At 30.8% G+C, this 23541-nt stretch overlaps 1 protein-coding gene and 1 long non-coding RNA gene across 2 annotated transcripts; both read right to left on the reverse strand.

Moving 5' to 3' along the window:
* Positions 1–61: 61 nt before the first annotated feature.
* On the reverse strand, positions 62–10607 carry LOC109819106 (ABC transporter B family member 15). Its single transcript, XM_020384701.3, has 7 exons — positions 10193–10607; positions 9665–9719; positions 9373–9551; positions 8339–8796; positions 7074–7614; positions 2488–3408; positions 62–1916 (listed from the first exon to the last, which is right to left on the reverse strand). The coding sequence occupies exons 1-7, from the start codon at positions 10430–10432 to the stop codon at positions 537–539; spliced, it is 3774 nt and encodes a 1257-aa protein (XP_020240290.1). The 5' UTR covers positions 10433–10607; the 3' UTR covers positions 62–536.
* Positions 2046–2481, reverse strand: LOC145954102 (uncharacterized). The gene is made up of 2 exons (XR_014431269.1): positions 2242–2481; positions 2046–2174 (listed from the first exon to the last, which is right to left on the reverse strand). It is a non-coding gene; the product is annotated as an uncharacterized LOC145954102 (long non-coding RNA).
* Positions 10608–23541: the final 12934 nt, after the last annotated feature.

The raw sequence follows: 23541 nt of genomic DNA on the forward strand, positions 1-23541 counted from the left end.
TAATTTTAGGAATTTGTTTACTCAATATAATTATATAATTATATATACATTTAAGCATGAATGAGATGAAGTTTATGAATATAATTGCATTTAAAACAATAGAGCATCGCTTAAAAATGTTTCATTTGCCAAACATAGTTTCAAGGGCAAACTCAACATTTTTATTTTGAAGATTACATACATTTTAAGTCAAATAAAATTAATTATCATATAACTTATGCATATAATATGAGAAATTTAAGAAGTTGGGGGAGACAAAGACTGTTATAGGCATTGCTTAGCTTACTTTTCACCAGTTACCACAACAACCTCGTCATTCTTCTTTGTAGCTATCTCCTATGAAGCCCAAAATAAAGGTTTAATGTATCTGGCAGCTTGGTTTTTGGTTAGCTTATTTTGAGCCATTTGAATACAAATTTAAAAAAGTTTTTAAAAAATTTTCTACCGAAAATAAAGATTCTTTTTCTTTCTAATAGAACAGTTTTCGGAAGCACGTACTCCTATCTTATAACTAAATAGACCCTTCATGTATAGAGTTAACCTTCATGTTTGGTTGGTCTTCTTTGTAGATTCACCAAAGAGTAATAAGCTCCACTTGGCCCCTCAGCCAACAAAGACGAGTGGGTTCCTTTCTCCACAACCTTTCCCTTATCCAACACAGCGATTTGATCACAGTTTTGTATTGTGCTCAACCTGTGAGCCACCACCACACTTGTTCTCCCCACCATCACCCTTTCTAGGGCATCTTGCACCAGTTTCTCTGATTGGCTATCTAGGGCACTGGTGGCTTCATCCAACAACAACACCTCAGGGTTCTTCAATATGGCTCTAGCTATTGCAATTCTTTGCTTTTGACCCCCAGAGAGTTGCACTCCTCTATCACCACACCATGTGTCATAACCATCCTTCAGGCTTGCGATGAAATCATGAGCATTGGCTGCCCTTGCTGCTTCCATGATCTCACTTTCATCAATCTTGTTAGGTCCCCCATATGCAATGTTTTCCCTTATGCTCCCACCAAACAGTGTTGGTTCTTGGCTCACAAGAGCAATGTGCTTCCTTAGTGACCTAAGGTGGTATGATTTTATGTCCCTACCATCTATGGTCACAGTCCCTTTCAAAGGGTCATAGAATCTCTCAATTAGGCCGATTATTGTTGACTTTCCAGACCCACTTTGCCCTACCAAAGCTGTGGATTTCCCTGCATCAATTTTGATTGAGAAGCCTTCGAAGATCATCACATTGGGCCTAGCTGGGTATGCAAAATGAACATCATGAAGCTCTATCTTTCCTGTTAATTTCTCAGGCTTGAGCCCATCTAGGTCATCAGGCTCAATTTTTGTGTACCTGTCCAAGATTGCAAAAACTGAGCCCACAGCATCAGCACCTTTGGCTAAGTCATTGGTCATGCTTCCAGCATCTGCAATCACCCTTCCTGTGCTCACCAAGATCATGAAGGTCTCAAACAATGCTTTGGCATTGATGTAGCCATGAAACACAAGCTTTCCACCATACCAAAAGTCCAAAGCCCAAGTGCAAAATGTGAGGCTTTGGGAACATGCAAGGCCTACACCTGCGAACCATGACTGTCGAATGCTTTCACGACTTGGGCCTTCTTGGGCTTTTTCGAGCATTTTGAGGATCCTGTCCTGAGAAGAAAAGGCTGTGATTGTTCTAAGGTTGGAAACAGCTTCGGCAGCTATCTTGCTGCATTCATCTTGGGCCTTGATGGCCTTGCTTGACATGCTCTTGAGAAGGACACGCCTTGTGTAGAAGCAAGCAATGATAATGGGCTGAACTGCTATCATAACAATGGCCAACCTCCATGCAATGATTAGGCCCATAGTAAAAGCTATTACCACTGCAGAAATAGTTTGCACCACTAGAGCCATTCTGTCTCCAACTAAAGACCTCACCTGTACCAAGCATGAAATACCATAGGTGAATACAAAGTTATTGAAAGATAATTACCAAGAATTAAGTCATGACAATAACAATGCAAAAGGTAAAGTTTTAATCATGCAATAAATATTTAGAATCTCTTATACAAACTAGCTAGGAACACTTTTGAGAATTTTTTTATTGGATACAAAGAATATTTTAAAGTAGATAAACTCTCAAAAAAACACTCCTACTTGTATCTAAATAGACTCTTAGATTATTAAAAAGTTGACCTAATGAATATCAACAGCATAATAATGATCCAAAAAAGAAGGAAAACTTGTAAACTATGATCAAAACCTAATGAATATCAACAGCATAATAATGATCCAAAAAAGAAGGAAAACTTGTAAACTATGATCAAAAGGGAAATGGTCATTAATTTGTACAAATTTACTTGCATGAAAATTGTGTACTACTGAGATGGCATGGTTTAATGTATCAGATTAATTATGTGTTTGTTCTTTATATACTAGCTACAAAATAAAAATGCATGACGTGCAATAAAGCATATGTATTTGGGCAAAAATAACAAGAAAAGCATACCACATTGGCTTCTTTGGCAAGTCTAGAGCAAACAGCACCAGTGGAATTTTCATCCTGATCAAACCATCCAACTTCAAAAGTGAGTATCTTAGAAAGCATTCGTTCTCTGACCCTCTTAGTCAAGTACTCTCCCATGTAAGCAAAATTATAGTGTTGGAGAATATTAACCACCAAGGAAAACACAGCCAACCCTAGGAAGCAAAGTGAATAGATCATGGTTTTCCTCTTTATCTCATCATGGTCTTGGAGAAAGTAAACAGATATCACCGACCCCATCGCAAATGCATACACAGGCTGAATTGCACCAAACAACACAGCATTCAAACATCCTAAACACGCTTGCTTCCACTCGGGAATGTTCAATGCTAGCAACCTTCGAAACGAGGGAAGTGGAAGCTTCATATCTTCCACAACAACCTCTTCAACAACATCATCGCCAGCACCGCCAACTCGAGAGATCGAGTTTGCGGAGCTGGAACGACTCACAAGGGAGAGTCTACGACTGCTTGAGTTGTGAATGTCTTTGTTTGATATAGATGATGAAGGAAGAGGAGGAGGAGGAAGGTGGAAATGGGTTTCTTCTTTTTCGTTTTTCGCTTGTTGGAGACGAACTAGTGAAGTGTAGAGACCATTGTCATTTTCGATTAGTTCATGGTGTGACCCCATCTCCATGATCTTCCCATTTTGCACCACAGCGATCACATCTGCGTTTCTTATGGTGGATAATCGATGAGCGATGATTATGGTGGTGCGTCCCACTGCTGCTTTGTCCAATGCTTCTTGCACTACTCGTTCAGATTCAGAATCTAGGGCACTTGTAGCTTCGTCCAACAAGAGAATTCGTGGCTTTTTAATTATTGCTCTTGCTATAGCAATTCTTTGCTTTTGTCCCCCTGACATTTGAATTCCCCTCTCTCCAACCTGTAGACATAAAATATCTTCTTGTAAATAGTTTAGTTTTGATACATTGTAAAGGGTTTTGTACCTTACACAAGTAAAAAATAGGGTTAAACAAGCCCATCACAAAATGAAATTAAGAAATTGTACTAATCATCCTAGAGTATGAAAATTGTACCAATCATTTTTATCTGGGATAAAATTAGACAAACCTACATTGTAATTGTAAAAAAAGTTTATATTATCAACATTACTACTTTTAAAGTAATTATCATAAAATTCATTTATAATATGACAATCCAAGACTTACATTATTACTCTGTTACTGTTTTTTACTCTCATATCAATTCAAAACTTTGATTCTTACTGTTTCAATATTTTAGTTCTTTTAGAAGTCTAATATAATTTTATGTAATTTTTTTTTTCAATTTACATTTTTATGTACAGTTGAATAATTAAGATTAGTTTAAATGAGACATTAATAATATTTTTCAGTAGAGAAATAATAAATGGAAGCAATTTAGCCTAAATATGTATAAATTTAATTTTTTTAATCTGTGTGCAAAAAGTTAAAATATCTAAAGAATTGAAATGGTAGAATGAGTAATTAAATCCATAAACGTATATTAATTTTAAATTAAAGTAAACTTAATTGGATTCTATTTACGGAGTCAATTATCATGACACAACAACAGGATTTTAAAACAAATGACTAATTCGAAGTGACAAGGGAAATATTCTTGTTTAATGTATTAAACTTGGGTATGCTAGCTTCGCTAATAAACTATTGACACCTGTACAGGTATTATCTTGACTAGTATATAATAATTATCATAATACGTTCGATGCACTGTACTTGGCAACACTTTTTTTTTTTTTTTTTTTTAAAGATTCGGAAGTATGTGAGAGAGGCTATGTATCAAGTGATTATTAGAAAATGTGGTCTCGTACTATCATAGGCGTGAAATAAACTTATTAATCAATTGCATAAAGTCGATCGTGACAGGGAAAGTGTGAAAAGGGTGCAAGTAATTGTTTATCTATTTTGGGATAGTCAATGATAATGATTGATGTCTCTGTATATTTCTCCCAAGTCTTTCAAGCAGATTATCTATGCTATACATGACATTATTAAAATTCTCCAAATAAAATTAACTGGACATGTGTTAGTGTTTGCTGAAACTTTCCCACCTAATAATTAATTAAAAAATTTAGCCAAGAAGCATAATTAATTAATTCTGAATTTGAAAACCACGTAAAAGCTGGTATCATTCACCAAAATAGCACATAAGTTTGTTCACTAATCGATTAAATCAATGGTGGAGCGGGTTTAGTTTCTTAAATAATGGTGTTATAATGGGAACACGTGAATAGATATTGTTTCTTCGACACCTAACATATTATTTGCCAATAGTTTGAGAGAGATAAAAACATAACTATGATATAAGTGATGTGGTGTATGACATGGTGTGAAAAGATGTAGAGAAAAATAATGAATGTTAATATTGGGTATTTAAAAAATAGTTTTTAACAATTATTATTTTACTTATATCTTTTCAACTACGTGAATAAGGTTCTTCATCGTTTATTACGTGTAAGATTTACATAGCTTATTTGTTTCTTTATTATTATTTATATGAAGAAGTAATTTTTTTTTTCACAAAGTGAATCTATATGGCCTATAAGATAAAATAGTCCTTCTAATTACAAATTTATATCCAAATTAATAGTCGAACCCTATTTCTTAATTAGTTAAAAAACACTTACACGAGTGTTTTTTTACATAAAAAAAATGTGTTGAACTATCTAAATTAACGAATTTTGATAGAGTAAACACTAAATAGCTTTCAAACGTGAATAATGATTTTTCTCATTTAATTAATTAGTGCTAATAACTTCCGGGCAAGAACTACTTAGCTAGAGTCATGACATAACCTTTTTTTATGAATAAATAATTTTGAATTTTTAGCACATAAAATATTAATATTTTTTGTGTACAAGTTTAACTATAAAGATATCTATATGTCTATATGATATATATACAGAGTGTACGCCGTCGTGTCTATTTTAACATTATTTTTTAAAATATTGGTTTTCAAATATATTTTTTTTTTATCGTCATGAGTTGTTCTAAGATGTTTTGAATACATGCTATTAGGTAATGGTTTGATAAAAAAAATTAAGGTCAACATGCCGGCCATATATACGGAATCTGATCTTAAAAACCATTTGATGGTAAGCCATTTGGAGGAAGTTGATGTGCTTTACGTACGTGGACCACCAAATTACTATATGGTGTTTTGTTTTACCATGGTACAAAATTATTAGGATGAACACGAGTCACTTGGATGAAGGACATCATGAAATCAAAGAATCATTCATGTCACTCCATAATATATCGCTATCAAATATTACCAAATGGTTGAGTAAATCATCCATTTAGTCTTTTAAAGTATATATTTTTCTAATAGTTCTTAAATTATTGAAATTATATAAATAGTTTTTAAAGTATTAAAAGTTATGTTATATAATCTCTCAACTATTAAATTCTTTTTCAGATTAATCCTTCAATATTAGTAAAAATATATTAATCAAAAGAGACTAACCAGATGAAATTCAGTAATTTGTAAACTAATTATTATATAATTTTATTAATTTGAAGACTATTAAGAAGAATACAATAGCTTATGATTAAATTGATGGTTTATTTGTGAAAAATATAATAATAAAATATTATATTTTACACAATTAAAAAAATTCTCCTCTTCAACACTTTAACCTCATGTCCTACAAAATCTTAATTATTTTAATTTTTAAATGATTTTTTAACTCAAATTTCTTGCAAACATCCAATTATTAGTTTGAGTATAACAAATTACACTAAATGAATCTAAAAATTAAGCTAAATTATGTTTTTAGTCTTTTTAATTATTTTTAGGATTTAATTTAGTTATATTATTTTTAAAAGATTTAATTTAATTTTTTAATTTTAAAAAAAATATTTAATATTATCTTTTCGTTCAAATTGATGTTAACGATTTTAATAAAATTAAATAAAAGAATAATATTAATTTTTTTTTAAAAAATCAAAAGACCAAATTAAACATTTAAAAAATAGTCAGATAAAATTGAACATTTTAAAAGTAGTAGGACCAAATTAAAAAAAAATTATCTAATATATTTTGGTCTAGATAAATTTAAATTTTCTTTAATTATCTTAACAAGATTATAAATGAATACTTTACGTTAAGAAAAAATGATAAAAAATAAAGGATTTATCTAATAAAAAAATTATTATAAATAGGTAAAAAAATTCAAATTTATCTATAAAAAAAAAGGTTGTTCAATTTAATTAGTCCATCTTTATAACATGTTCATTATTTTTAAATAATTCAATTTGATCATCTAATTTTTAAATGATATTATCCTTTCATCAATTTCAAACAAATGAATAACAATGAATTTTTTTTAAAATTTAAAAGATCAAATTAAATCCTTTAAAAATAATAAAATTAAATTAAATCTTATAAAATAACGACAAGTATAATTTAACTTAAATCTTATTATTTTTCCTCTATTTTTTTATCCAAACAAGCAAGGGTAAATCTTCCATGTTGTGTGACACATATAGCATGCTAACACATATTCATTTGAGAAATGAGAAGTAATTAATTAGTAAGTAGACTGACCTGAGTATGATACCCTTGTGGCAACTGTGAGATGAAATTATGAGCATTGGAAGCCTTGGCAGCCTGGAGAACCTCTTCCTGAGTGGCATCCTCTCTTCCAAAGAGCACATTCTCCATAATGCTGGTTGCAAACAGTGCAGGCTCTTGGCTCACCAACCCCATCTGAGACCTCAACCACTTGAGTTGCAACCTATGAATGGCCACACCATCCACACGTATCTCTCCCTCAATTGGGTCATAAAACCTTTGCAAAAGTGACACCACAGTGGATTTTCCTGAGCCACTCCCTCCAACCAGTGCCACTGTTTTCCCTGCTGGAACCCTTAGGCTGAAATCGTTCAGAATAACACTCTCTGGCCTTGATGGGTACGCAAAGTTTACGTGCTCGAACTCCACTTCCCCTGAAACGTTCTCCAGAATCTCACCACCCATGTTCGCCGAATCAATCTTTGGAACCCTTTTTATCACCTCCATTATGCGTTCTCCTGCAGTGCTTGCTTCTGAGAAGTACTTCACGTTCGATAACCCAGAACCTAATGCTCTGTGTCACAAACAAAATACTTGCTATAAACTCTCACTTTGATCTTCCAATTATGATGATCATCATAGGATTTTCAATGATTGCAGGACTTTCAATTTAGCCGAAATTTATTCATAAATTTTACTGCATTTCATTTAATGAGTTTATTTTTTAATTTTGTAAAAAAGAGTAATTAATATTTGTGATTTTTAACTATTAATAAAGAATATTAGAGTAAGTGTTATTGACATTGATTAGAATTTTCATCACAAATGTTACGTGTAATGCTTTAGATATTTTTAAAATTATTAATGAACTGAAATTAAAATTTTACTTAGATATTTTCTATGATATAAATTAAGATTAATAATAAAAAAAGCACATTGATTATTAGTGAGGTGAACTCTTAATTTTAATTAAAAAATAACGTTGAAAGTTGAAACTACTAGAAATTGTTGTATAATAAAAAGATATCTGTTGTCTATAAAGCTTTGGTTAATCTCCATGCGACAAGTAGTCGAGTATTTCAGTTTATAAGAGTTAATAAAACTTGAACATGTGTCACATTGAAAAGTATGAGTATAATATTTAAGAGCTTCTCTATTAAAAAAAAAGTTTATTTTTTTATTTTTTTATTTTGTGCAGAAAACTTTTAAAACACTTTGATATCCGTGTATTTAACAATTTCTTGAAATTGGTTAAATGAATTAAATGGAATGATGAGATAAAGGTTAGGTGTAATTACAATCCACCAAGAGCTATGGCTGCTCCAACTGCAAACACAGTCCCACCTTTAGCCCCATGGTACATGACCAATCTGCTACCATAGTAGGACATGAAAGCCCATATAGCAAAGACAACACCATTGCTTCCAATGGCCAAGCCTTTTGCTAAGCCTTGTCTCAGACCCAACTCAACAGAGCCTTTAAGAGCATCAGAGAAAGCATCTATGGTCTTGCTTTCCCCAACAAAGGAATAAACGGTTCTGATGGAAGATATTGCTTGTTCTGCTATGGTGCCAGCCTTGTTGTACTCTTCTCTTATCTTGCTGGCCAACCCCATTAGTGTCCTCCCGTACATAAAACCAGGGATCACAAGTAGAGCCACAAAAGGGAACCCCACAATGGCCAATCTCCATAATAGTGCAAAAGCCACTATGTAGCTCCCAACAAACATAGAGGCATTCATCAAAAAATTCGGAACCTGGTTTTTAAATTGGAAAAGCAATTGTTAATGTCACAAATGCAATCAAAAAATAAAAAATTACTAATATTTTAACCCAAAATTCTTAACTCAGTCCTTGTGTGTATTTAATAAGTGAATAATTAGATACAGTTTAGTTTCTCAGGTATTATCTGTACTGTTATCCAATTCTTTTGATGCAAATTTTTATTTTGATGTAAATTATCGAAGTGCAACTTTTTATTTATTTATAGAAAAATAGTACAACTTGCACTTAAAAAGGTTATATATAAGTTTTATATTGATGCAATATAAAACAGTTTTATACAATTAATTAATTATAATTTAACATAAATAAAAAATTCATACTTTTATAATGATTCTTTTAAATATCTTATAAATCATGATTTCTGATTGACTGTGTAAAACTTACATTATTAGTATAACATCATTAAATTCCACACATTATATTTTAATAAATCATGTATCATTCGAGGAATTTATGACAAGAAGTGAAAAACTTGATTTAATATCAAAATTGAAATAGCTTTAATTTAGAAAAAAGCACGTTATTATGAGTTTTGGTTTTTTGCACACCTTTTCACTAAGAACATCTTGAATTACGAGGCTGTCATTGGAGACACTGGTGATGACCTCAGATGTGCTTGTGACATGCAAGTCAAAGTATGCTACTTCTTGCCTTAGCACTGCTTTTAGATACTTGACTCTCATTCTTGCAGCTTGTCTTTCACCAGTTCTTGTCCAACAATAACCCTCTAAAATCCCCCAAAGTTAAAATAGTACAATGTTAATACTTTTATATCATGCAAAAGAAAGATAAGTCAGTCAAAGTCAAAAATCAAAATCATAGCAAAATAGACACACTCACCTAAGAAACAAGCAACAAAAGACCCACCGGCCAGGTATAACAACACCACAGCATTCTGCATAACAAAATAATAAATCTAAATTAAATAATTTTAAGCTAGAGAGAGAGGAATGGAAAAGAGAGAGAGAGAGAGAGAGAGCCTATTTTCTTTGTGTTGAACTAGAGAGAGGGGGAAAGAAAAAAGAGTTAACGAAAACTGAGATTCAGGTCCTTACTACTTAGGTGTTGTTTATGTTGTTCACAGATAAAAATTGAAGTTTCACTTCTATAATCACGTTATCATTTAATGCAAATCTTTATCATACAGATGATTAAAGATTCCAAATCAAATTCTGATTTTGATAAAATAACACAAACACCTCCCATTTAAATTACTTATGAACACAAACACTATTTATAGTACTTATGAAGCATGACTCTGATACGGACATCAGGCACGATATAGACATAGATAAAACGTTATGCAGATGTATCTATGCTTTATAGTAAAGTACTGTATTTAAGTTTTAACTAAAAATAAAACAAAACCTTGTTGACGCTGTGGATGATAGTGCTGCCTTTGTCGCTAGAAAAATCACCAATATTGTTCATAATATGGCTGGTGACAAACAACACCAAAGGGGTGCCTATGCCATCACCAATGGCCCCAATCAGACCCAAAATCATGAGACACCAGTCTAGGCCATCGGCATGCATGAAAATGGACCTAAAAGAGCCATTCTTCCTAGCCATGGGAACAGAACTGTTGTGATCATCACCACCACCCATTTGGCACCCTTTAATTAATAATTAGTTTCCTCAGAAACAACCAACAGCAGTAAGATTCTCTGACCACTAGTGAGTGTGTGTGTGAGGCTTCTTCTTCCGTTATGTTCGTAAGACCCTCTCAGTGGCCTTATTATTCAATATATTGCAACGTTATGATGGATTTTATAGGAAGGAGAGAGTGGCGTGGGGTTGGGAGTGTGGAGTGGTGGGGGCCAAAAGCAACTAAAAAAAAAGAAAGGTCAGGGTTGTGTGATTCTTGGTAACATGTGGGGAGGCTTATTACAGAGTGTTTGCAAATTAATTATAATGCGAAACCACATGTTTGACTTATAATAATGCAGCCCCAAAAGCGTCATTAATGACGTTTCGTAGCAACACAGCATAATCCAATTCCGAACCCAGAGAACAGTTTTTCAAAGAGACATTATGTTTATATGTTCATTTTTTATATATAAATAATATCGTGAGATAAGAATATAAGCGAGAAATTAACGTACCTCTTTCTAAATTTAATATAAATAAATATTTACTCCATTTGTTTAAAATTTGAAAATAAGTTTTTTTTTTAAACAAGTGCTTTTTAAAAAATAATTCTTTAAAAAATAGATAGAAGTTGTTTATAGAAAAAACAAAGAAATTGTTTATTTTAAGAATATAAATTTAAACAAACACATAAAAAATAGAGAGTACTTATTTTAGTTAAAAAAGAATTTTTATAAGAAAGCAAATTTAAATAAATAGACTCAACTCGTGATTCAAAATATAAGTGATTTTATCATTATTAATGAAATTATCATTAAATTACTCTTTATTTAAGTTTGGTTTTACTTACAAAGATCTTTTATTCTCGTGATAGCAATTAAATGGCTCTCAAAATGGAGAAAAATGGATCAAATAAGTCATTAGTCAACTGAAACTACATTTGAATCTCTTAGGCCAGTTTAGTTCAAAAGAGAAAAGGTGGGGAATTTTAATAGAGGAGAGGAGAGAAGTAGTTACAAATTTGGTTTGGTTGAGAAGAGGAGAGAGGAGGAAAGGAAAGGGGAATTTTTATTAGAAATTTTGTATGGTTGAGAAGAAGAGAGGACATATAATTCTTTTCTTGTTTAGTTTTTAAAGGGAGAAAAGAAATTTAAAAATCAATTTATTTTTATATTTTTATAATTTTAAATTAAATAATATAAGTAGGAATATTTTGGATATTATAATAAAAATATTTAAAAATTACTCATCTCTCCTCCCTTCCCTTCCAAATCCCTCTAATATTATATTGGACGAGAACTAAAATTAGATGAAGAGTTTTGCTTCCCTTTCTTCCTAAAATTTGAACAAAACAAGAAAGAAATTTAAAAATTTCTCCTCTCCCTTCCATTCCCCTCCAACCAAACACAATGTTAAACAAAGATTTTGAGTTCAAATTTTATAAATGAAACAAAAAATGTGATTAAGAGAAAAGATTCTATTTAAGGTAGTCAATTTAGTTTCTTGACAAATAGCAAATATTAATAAAGTTGATAGATATTTTACACCAATAATATAATAAAAAAATAAAGAAAAAGAGTATTTTACTTAAAAACAAGTTTCAATAGAATTAAATCTTTCAATAATTAGTTGGAAGGGCATTATAGAAAATAAAATTTATTTTCTTACTGAGATTAAAAATATTAAATGAGGCTAACTAATATTTTTAATTAGCATAAATTATTTATATTTATGCTTATTTTAGAGGTTGGAGGGAAAAAATAAATAATAGGTACAATAGAAAAAGTTAAAGAAAAAATTAAATTATAAAAATTATTATAAGATTAATATAATTTTTAGAAATTAATAATCCCAAAAATGCCAAAAACAAACAGAAAATGGAATAATGATATATTTATATTTATACTGGCATAATTAATTAATTTTTGATAGTTGGTATAAAATTATGGAAAATCTTAAGTTAATTGAAATATAAAAATTTAGAAAGTACTACATTAAGAAATTTATACAATATACTTTTAAATTAATTGAGATATAAATTAAAAATTAAAAAACATGTTTGGTACCTATATATACAATATTGGACATTAATTTAAATATTTTTTAGGTACCCATACTTTTAGACCTTTATGATAATTAATTAGTAAATTTATGTTAAATTCTAACTATGATTTATTTATATTTTATATTCACTAGATTATAGTGTTCACGTTAATTGAATAATTATGAGTGACTATTACATGATGAAACACATGTTCACCATCATTATTGACAAATTTGGGAGTCATAAATAGAGGTACTACATTTGTAAATCAAATTAATTACTTTAATTGATTATCCAACATTTTATCGATTGACTAATGTTTAACTTATCTCTATTTTGAATTAATCGTAGTTATTCAAAAATCAAACTCCATTTTTCCATGAAGACATCTACAAAAGATGAGTATTTTCCTTTCTTAAGTCAATTTGAGGATTGATTTATGTTTTTGTATACTGTTTTAGTTTTCCTTTTGTATATTGGCTAGTTTACTTTAGATTAATTGTTATTTGACAACATTGATACACTGTTATAGTAATTGTTCATTGTTATTAATTAATGTCAGTTATTGTTAACTTTAACTTTATTATTAACTTTCTTAGTTTTCTATGCACTTTAATTTGTATATTATTTCAATTTAAATGATAAATATTATATTTTATATATGTTTATATTGAACTGAATAACAATATGTTGTTTTAAATTGTTTGAAATGTATTTTTATCATACAAGTTTTGAAAAATTTTAAAAATGAACAGGCTATTAAAAAAATGCACGTTATATATAATGAGTGCGACTATAGGTATCATAGAATATGCACCTTCTATTATAAGTGTGGTTACACCCATCATAGAATATGGCTCTCAATATAATTAAATTATCACATTTTGTATTCATATTATGACGGATGTTGATCACTTAACATAGAAAGAGAACTTACTATTCACATGTTAATTCATCATAAAATATGTGAACATTTTATACCGTTGAGATTTATATAGCATCCAAAGCCAACATAAAATATATAAAATAATCGAAATAAAATGCTCCAAACGCATGAATGATATGCACTAACAAAAGGTGGGAAAGTTTTGTTCCACTTATTCATAAATTAGTGTTTCTGCCTTATATTTTCTTTTTATCTTTTTCTGATTTTCTCATCATGTTATATCTATCATTTTCTCATCCATAGTTTTCCATGTTTCTCTTTATCTGTGTTCTCCATTCACCTCAATCCTTAATCCACGCCCAAAACGGATACGTTTAACTTTTCTTTCCAAAATACATTTTTCTCTACCACTAAATATGGAAACCTTGTATTCCCATTTTAGATATATAAACATATTTTTTTTCAACCAAACCAACAGCACCTCAAAATAGAAAACCTATTACATAGGTAAACTTTTTCTATAAACACGGTCGGCCAATACACACCTTAATGCTATTAAATTTTAAACTGTCGATCAAGTGTCTTATAAAGTGTATAATGTAAAAGCTGACCCGAATATATATATATATATATATATATATATATATATATATATATATATATATATATATATATATATATATATACTCTATGTTTTTACGTTTAACTTTGATGTATTATTAATGCAGAAAGTTTTATACTATAATTAATAAGTAATTATTATTGTTATGAATTTTAAGATAGTTAATTATAAAAGTTAATATACTTATTATAGGTAATATAAATGGTGACTGGATAATCATATAAAATTTCTTTATATTATGGATGTATACATTGTTCACTTTATTTTTTAACATATTAATTCTTTTATAAATAAAAAAGTAAGTGATAAATTATTTTTAAAGATTAATAAAGTAAGTATAACTTTTTGCTTATACCATGGTACATTATTAAAGCTGACTCAACAAATTTTTTAGGGGGTGGGTGGTTTTTCTTGAATTTGATACATAGCAAGTTCTCAGTTAAGTTCCATCACCCCAAAGGTAGTACAGAGTGCCTTTCTAGCTACTTGCAGTGGAAGTGTGGAACTCTCTGTGATGCAAATTTAGGAAAGGATATCATGGCTTGTTTCAAACGTTATTGATGGTTAATTATGAATGTCATTAATTATAGTTGTCATGGAATAATGTACACTTAATCACAAGTAGTGCTCAATGAAGAAACTACAAAGATCCACTGGATCAGTAGGGAATATCTTTGTCTTGATTTTCTCTCCTTGTGCACTCATGCAATGGTGGCTTTTGCATCAAAAGCTAGGGTGTGTAAGGGAATCTTGCGATAGAGAATAACCTATCTGGATGTAATCAGTTGCTTTAAATTTTCATCATTTCCATATCACTAACTTTATTCTATTTTTGACAAAAGCGTATCATTTTATCGATGGAAGATCCGTATAATATATATATTTTTTAAATACATGGAATTTAATCGGGATAAAATTTAGACTTAGTATTTCAAGGATTTCTATTAGTGCTTTCTGAGTCAAAATTAAATTTTTCAATAGTGCAAAACAATGATACAACAACAGAATTTAATGTCGTCTACTATCCACCCAACATAATAAGTGAGGTGGTAGCAAAATGGTAATATTAGACAATTTTTTATGTCGATTATTTAATCGATATGGAAAAGACTTTCTCTATCAAATGTTAAATTATTTGACATAAATGTCCTTTTTATGTTGGTTAAATGTGTCGACATAAAAAACCTTTCAATAAGCACGAACAAATCATGTCATAGTATTCTCATTTTCATTCTCTCATTTCTCCTACCTTTCTAATCCTTTCAGCGATGACACAAAACCTCTCGCTCGCCTCCTTGCACCCTTTGGTGACAACCTTTGTGATGCTTAATTGGGGGTTCTATGGTGCATATAATTTGGGGTTGGTTTGGAGTTGGATAGATGATTTGGGTTTTTTTGGAAGGGTTTTGGGGAAGAAGTGTGACATACTTTATTCTATATGCACTATAACAAAATTTAGTATTACCAACAATTATTTAATGACAATAAATTAATTACTTCTATTTTATTATTTAATAAAAATATTAATGACTATTATATAATAGTCACTAAAAAGGTATTTACATCACATCAAAATTTACTATTAACTACAATTATTTGTTAGAAAAAACTTAAGTCCCACATCGACTAGAAATAAAATAATTAAAGAATATATAAGTGAGTGATAACTCTCACCTTACAAGTATGTTTTATAAGGTTGAGTTAGGCCTATAACTATCTATTCTAAGTTGGTATTTAAGAGATAAGATGATTAAAAAAATTAAAGAATATATACTTAGAAGATGACCTTCATCTTTTAAGTCTCACATCAATTATAAATAAGGTAACTAAAGAGTATTTGTACTCATTTTACAAGTCCTACATCAATTTGAAATAAGATAATTAAATAATATTATAAATCTTTTCTTAAACTTTTAGCGGCAATTTTAAATGCCAGTAACAAATGACACAAAAAGTTATACACTTTTCCCGACCATTATGAGGGTCTTTACCAACATATAGAATAATTGTCGGTAAATGTTTTAATGACACTGCATACAATGGCTAATGTGTGAAATGTCGGTAAAAGATTTTGTAGCAATTTTTATTGCCACTAAAAATTATATTAAATGCCACTAAAAGTCCATTTTATTGTAGTGATGTTAAAATAAGTGTATAATTTGAAATTGAAGAACAAGATTTCTAAAAGAAAAGTTAATTAATTGAATAAAAATAATTCTCCAAGAGGGATATCAAATAACAACTAGAACAAATGTTACTCCAGCATGAGTGTCTAATAAAGATAAATGACACCAAATGAAGTATAACATCATGTCCTAAACATAATTAAATAGCAAAAACTCAAATTCTAATTATGTTCTAATGTCACATCTATTAGAGAATAAAACCCAACACAAGGTCTAGGTCTCGTCTCCAACATTATCAACGTCACTTGGAGCAACATGCATGCACACAAAAATACAATAAAGAAAATAGGAGTGAGAAATATCTCATTTAGGCTCAAGGTGTAGAACATAATTGGATAGTCAAACACACATAAAAAATATATAGCAACAAGAAGTTGTATCAATAGCATGATAAAGCAATAAAAACACATAACATTAACAAATATAGCATTGCATGTTCAGCCATGGAGTCAGAATATGCTTCATCACACAATTACTCATTTCACACTTAATACAATAGGCACAGACTTCAAGAACGGGTTAGATTGGATTGAGTAAATTAGATCAAACATAATTAAATTATTTATTTATTATTAAAATTTAAATATTTCATAATCGAAGTAAATCATTTAATATCTTGTCACAAATGCAATGTTATCAACTCAAAGTAAATAATAATACAAATTAAATTAATTGATTTGCTACATTATTATCAACTCAAACAATTAATATTAATACAAAATAAGATTTAAAATAATTAAATATGTTATATTGATACAATGCAATCAACCCAAAAACACAAAACTTGTTACTGATCAAGAGTTACAAAATGTTTTGTCTTGAGCATGTGATCATCTAAACACTAACTTGTTATTATATATTTTTATTATATATGATTGAGTAAAGTTGGATTATGGATAAAAAAAATGTTAGCCGACCTGTATAGTGCTGATTTTGACTGGGTTAGGTTGGGTTTGATCTAAATACTAAAAAAAATTCTATTCAAACTTACTTGGTTGATATAGGTTAGTTTGAGTTTGTGAGTTACCCATACCTGTTTACACCCTAGTCGGATCACACCCTCATTATACTCTACACTAGGGGAGATACACCAAGATGCATCAAGACAACGATGTCATGCAAGTTTCATCCCATGCACATAAATGGACAAAATTAGGGCTCCCGAATTCATTTGTTCCCAAGGTCATAAAAATCTCCAAGCTTTTACACAAAGAGGACCTTCCCTAACATTGTATTTCATATCGTATCCATTAAAATTAACACTTATGCATATAATGCATGTTACGCAAGACTTGATGTAATTATCACGTTATCACATTATGGCAATATCATAAGTACATAATGTACACACATTACTCATATCACTACTAGGCCAACATGCCTAAACTTTGTCCATGCTACGCCTTAGCTTAGACATAACATAATGTGACCATCACATGGTCCACACACAAACACAACACATTATATTCCATAAGTGTCACATGTTCATAATTCAAACACACAATGTCCATAATAGCACCCGATAATATCTCATGATAGAATATTATGAAATCATCTAATCATATATTAATACCTCAACCATAGTCATTAGTATATTAACATCAAACTAATAATTTAAATTAATAACTTAATTAGTCTCATTGATGTCACACATTAATTCCATAGGCATCACTATCACCAAAACACCTTAAGTCATTAGCAATGAACTTAGGTCATCACTTAATCACAATTGTTCTCCTTTATAATTTCTCTTTCCTAAACATTGATGTAGCTAGATACCTCAACTCATTCATAAGATTATGCACTTAGGGTAAAGTCATTCACCATTACCACTCACAACTATAATTCCATAACTTAATCTTGTATGACCTTATGTGGTACAAACATGATATATATATATATATATATATATATGTTATCTTAATTTTTTTAAAAAGCTAAGACAATTATCAATAACTTCTATATTGATTTCAAGAGCTAATTATGTCATATATTATTTTTAAAATTTACAAAATTGCAGTTTTTAAGCATAAATTTGACAGCTTGACCTATGTTCACTATTTTTATCATAACTTGAGTTTTAGACCTCTGTTTTGAATGTTTCAATGACATTGGAAAGATAGAATCCATGATTACATTCATATGAAGATCATAAAACTTAATTATGACATTATCAAGCCTAATGTGGAATTTTTTATGCTCGATGTCGAGAAGACAAAATCCTTATTGCAACATTTGCACCCAACATGAAGGTCACGTCTAGTGCGAAAACCACATAGGAACATTGTCAAATGGTTCTCAATGAGGCTTATTTGATGCTCGATTCCTTAAGAATAGGGAACACTATGTATAACCATGCCAAGTGCCATAAATTTGCACCTAGTGTGACACCAATTCATGAAAACCTTGTAAAATGTGCAAAAAGTCGCACATTATGAAACCAAAACCCCAAAACTTCAAACAAATCAGTAAAAATCATGATTAAAAACTAATAATACTCTATTATACCACCAATTACTCAAATCAAACATCAATTTCATTTACTCATGCAATTAACATCAAATTTTATTTTACTCTAATCAAGGGTTTTCTAGAGGAACTATAAGCACTCACTAATCCTGAAATAATTCAAATTACACAAAATTAATTGCATAAATATATATATATATATATATTTATATATATCTTCACAAATAAGACACATAAGAAGAGCTTGAAACACAAATTTATAGTTTATAAATCTGAATTGAGATGTCTTTCTCACAACATATGTACATGAACAAATAAGAAATTGATGGTCAATCTCACTATCCAACATATATTCTATACACAAAGTGAGACTACATACTCATCCCTTTACCTTGATGAGTTCTAGATGTAGGGTATGGATATTCAATGTGATCTTTAATAATGTCTGGTCACTAGTGGAAAAATGAGTTTTTAAAATTGAGGTTTTAAGAACGGTTAAATGAGCACCGATCTAAAAAGTTATGTAGTGGCATTTTTGTAAATATAAACAACATTTTTAATATTAGTTAACTTATAATCGATATTAAAAGCCCTTTTAAAATCGGTTATTAAATAACCGATCTTAAAAGATATGTCTAAGAGCACTTTTTAAGATTGGTTACTAAATAATCGATCTTGTATGGGATCTACAAGATTGGTTATAAGTTACCCGATCTTAAATGGTGTGTCTGGGAGCTCCTTAAGATCGGTTATTAAATAATCGATCTTGTAGACCCTATACAAGTCGATTATTTAGTAATCAATCTTAAAAGGTGCTCTCAGAAACACCTTTTAAGATCAGTTATTAAATAATCGATCTTATAAATCCCATACAAGATTAGTTCTTGAAATAACCAATCTTAAAACTCAAATATAGGAGCTTATGTCTCCTATATTTGATTATAATGCATATGTAATGACATGGACTACATATTATCATGCATGTGGTGCTAGTAAAGCATCACACTTGTGCATTATTGCTAGCAATATACTATAGTAGTTTAGGAGTATATGCTAAGTCACACCCTCTCACTAAAAGGACTTACTACCAGGGTCTAGTCGAGATATATCCCATACTCACGAGGGCAAGACTAGGATTTCCAAACAGAGTTATTCCCAAGGTTAGCTCCCAAGCTTTTACACAAGAGACCTTTTCTGATGGTGTATTTTGCATCGTGCCCTAACAAAAACATTTTTATGTATATGATGAATGACAAACAGACTCTATGTATTACATTTGTATGATTTCATAATCTCACATTTTACACATTCAACATGTCTCATTACTCATCACTTGCCTTCATATATTTATTAATGAAGATCAATTCACATCTACATCAACATAACATTACAAGAGTTACAACATAGCAGGGTTAAACAATAGAACAATATAAGAATCATAGGCAGAATGATGCCCAACGACACACTTCCTATGCCCGATGCAATACCTTTAGAGGACCATATTGGTCTTTGTCTAGATCATGCCCAGCGTGACTGAGTCTATGCCAATGAGAACACCACTGAGAGCTTTCTAGAGTGCCCACACCTATTGTGAGTCAACTCACACTTAACAGAAGCATCATCATAAAACCCTGAGGCTTTCGCACCTAGCGAGGGTCATCCCACACCCGATGTGATAGACACCAAGAGCAAAGTTTACTCTCAAACTCGACAACACCTAACACGTCCCAAGTGGCACTTGACGACGTATCAAAAATAACACGCAACAGAAACACAAAATTTGCGAGTCACACTTCAAATTAATTACCCAAAAACATACAATTGAATCAGTAAAAGCATTCTATAACAAGCAATAAACATTTCATATCATTCAATTTACACATACAACCACTATCCTTTCACTATCATCACAACAAGTTCTCTTAAGGTTTACCATGGGAACCCACAAGAACCTCAAATCATACAATTACCATAAAGAAAATAAAATTAATCATACATTAATTTAAACAATTCATATCATTAATCACGTTCAAGAAGAACAAGAAGTAAAATAGACACATTTGGAGAAGACCCCTCATACATGAACACACAACATACATAGAATTGGGGGTCAATCCCACTACAACATACGTACCCACACCCAAAGTGAGGTTTCTCGCTTTCCCTTACTTGGATAAACTCTAGATGATGGGACAACTTCGGGATGATTTCCTTCTTGCTTCTATTCTCTGAGTTCTGAAACACGTACGTAAAAATAAAGGTGTAAAAATATTTGATCAGAAAACTTCTCTTTTTAAAACCCTAACCTCCCTTTGACCCTCTAGTTAAAACATACTAACTACGATTACAAATTCTTTTCTTTTTTAATAAAATATTATACTATCCTTTTAATAAAATATCATATAATCCATTCTAAAATATGTTATATAATTAGATAAATATTAAATAGATCCTATTAATAAGATAAAATACCAAAATTACTAATCTGACACCCTTACTACCCCAACACATATATTGTAATAATAAAAACTGACAAATAAATTTTTCAATTTCGGTAAAAAGGGTTCACATAAAAATCTTCAAAATTATTCTTCAACAACCACAATAATAATATAAAAAAATGAAACGCAAGAGTTTACAAATTGTTTTCAAAAATAACGTTTACAATTCCAAATCTATATAAAACCTATGTTCTAAATTCCTCTGCCCCGATGTCACAATATCAGAGCATCCCCACAATTCAACTGTTGGCATTCTAGATGTCACTCGAAGCCGGATCTTCCTCACCTAAAACATCCACAATTTATACGGTGAGAAAAGAAAATATCTATATGCAAAGCACATACAAACACACCACAATTGTAATCTCATCATAACTCGTTGCTTAATAAAATAATTACAAGCGTTCATATATATATTATAATTTATCAATCATTCATCATCTTCACATCTCAATTCACAACTACATCAATCCATCACAATCCACATAAATCTTACAATTAACACTATGTCAAGACCACGCCACAACTGACACAAGTGATACGGGTTAACTGCCTCACTCATCCCACACCATGCCAGGGGCACGCTCGTCCCTGAAGCATCACCTACCCAGGGTTCGTCTCATCCCTGGTCATTAGTGTGAGGAACCACAAGTACATTACAATCCACACAATCTCTTGCAATTAACCCTATGCCAGGGCTGCCATATGTGACATAAGTGATGCGTGTTAATTGCCTCACTCATCCTACACTATGCCAAGGGCACGCTCGTCCTTGAAGCATCACTACTCAAGGTTCGTCTCATCCCTGGTCATTAGTGTGAGGTTCCACAATCACAATCATAATCATATCCACACAACATCTCATTTCATCTCAATTCCATATTACATGCACAACATATAAGTCTAACAAAATAAGGGTTTACACACCATTCGAACAATTCACATCTAGATCATCAATTCTTATCAAATAATATACCAATAACATTCATAAATTAATATTATAAATAATGGAATTATCAATTTAATAAAACTTTAACATAAACAATAAAACCCCCAATTCTTTCAAAACCTAACTCACGGGCACTTTTCTACAGTTTCGTTCTCCCTCTCAGATCATCATTCTTATAAATTAAATATATATTTCTAATCCTCAACACATACAGAATCTAATGGTATCATTAATTCCTCAAACAGAAATATTTCAATTTTTCCAAAACCTAGCCTACAGGCACTTTTCTATAATTTCGTTCTCTCTCCTAGAGCATCATTTTTACAAACAAAATATATATTTATTGTCCTAAATATATACAGAATCAAATAATGCCAATAATTCTTCAAACAGAAATATTTCTAAAATTGCTCATATTTCTAAGGGGTTCTTCCTCTACCCAATTCCCTCATGTAACTCTATATATAAATAATTTCCTTTTCCCCCGTACCTGGATATGAAGAAGCTGAATCTAGACTAGATCTGGTTGATCTCCCTCGCTGGGTTCCCCCCGGTCTGAAGCAAAAAGTAGAGGAAAGAAGAGAGAGCAGAAGAAAAGAATTCAGAATCAAAATGAGAGGTGTGCTTTTTGGGAGTGACAAACAACTCTATTTATAGGCTTTTTACGCCGGAACGGCCCGTTCCAAATACGGAACAGCCCGTTCCGGACCTTTAAAACATGGCTAAAAATCACATCCAGAACGGCCCGTTCCAAAACCAGAACGGCCCGTTCTGGTTTACCCACAACGGTCACGCCCCGTTCCAAGCCCGTTCTCAATTAGGGTTAATGGCATATTTAATAGTCCGGAACGACCCGTTCCATCTTGAGAACGGCCCGTTTTGGGATATTAACTCACACACAACTTGGTAGTTTGGAACGGCCCGTTCCAATTCCGGAACGGCCCGTTCCGAGCTACTAAATCACATGCTTTTTGGTAGTTTGGAACGGCCCGTTCCAATTCCGGAACAGCCCGTTCCAAGCTACTAAATCACCCCTATCACCTTTATAAAATCACCAAAATACCCTTAAAAAAATAAAATTGAAATAGAAAAATGGGGTGTTACAACTAATAAAATACTTATAATATATTAAAAAACAGAGTGTTACAATTTTTAAATAAAATACAAATTGCGTCTATTTTATGTTAGTATATATAGTTTTTATGATTTTTTTTATTGAGAAATATTTATAAAATAATTACAATTTATATTTTATATTAAACATATAGAACCTATTAAAATGTGAATATAAAGTAAAACTTAATTAGATGTTTTATGGAATAAAAATTGCAATAAAATTCTATCTTTTTTTTTTCTTTATGTGAAAATAAACTATCGTTTTTCCTTTCCTTTAGTTTTTTTTTTTAAAACAAACCTTGCCTTTTTGTACCTACCAACTTTCGTTTCTAATGGAAGAAAACATAATGAGAA

This window comes from Cajanus cajan, chromosome 2 (genome assembly GCF_000230855.2).
Source record: "Cajanus cajan strain Asha chromosome 2, NIPB_CcT2T_4, whole genome shotgun sequence".
NCBI classification, from domain to species: domain Eukaryota; kingdom Viridiplantae; phylum Streptophyta; class Magnoliopsida; order Fabales; family Fabaceae; genus Cajanus; species Cajanus cajan.

Coding starts and splice junctions, on each gene's coding strand:
- LOC109819106 (XM_020384701.3), bottom strand. CDS start 10,432: ATGGGTGGTGGTGATGATCACAACAGTTCTGTTCCCATGGCTAGGAAG. Junction 8,797..9,372: donor AAGATGTTCTTAGTGAAAAG/GTGTGCAAAAAA, acceptor TTTAAAAACCAG/GTTCCGAATTTTTTGATGAA. Junction 7,615..8,338: donor GCCATAGCTCTTGGTGGATT/GTAATTACACCT, acceptor TTTGTGACACAG/AGCATTAGGTTCTGGGTTAT.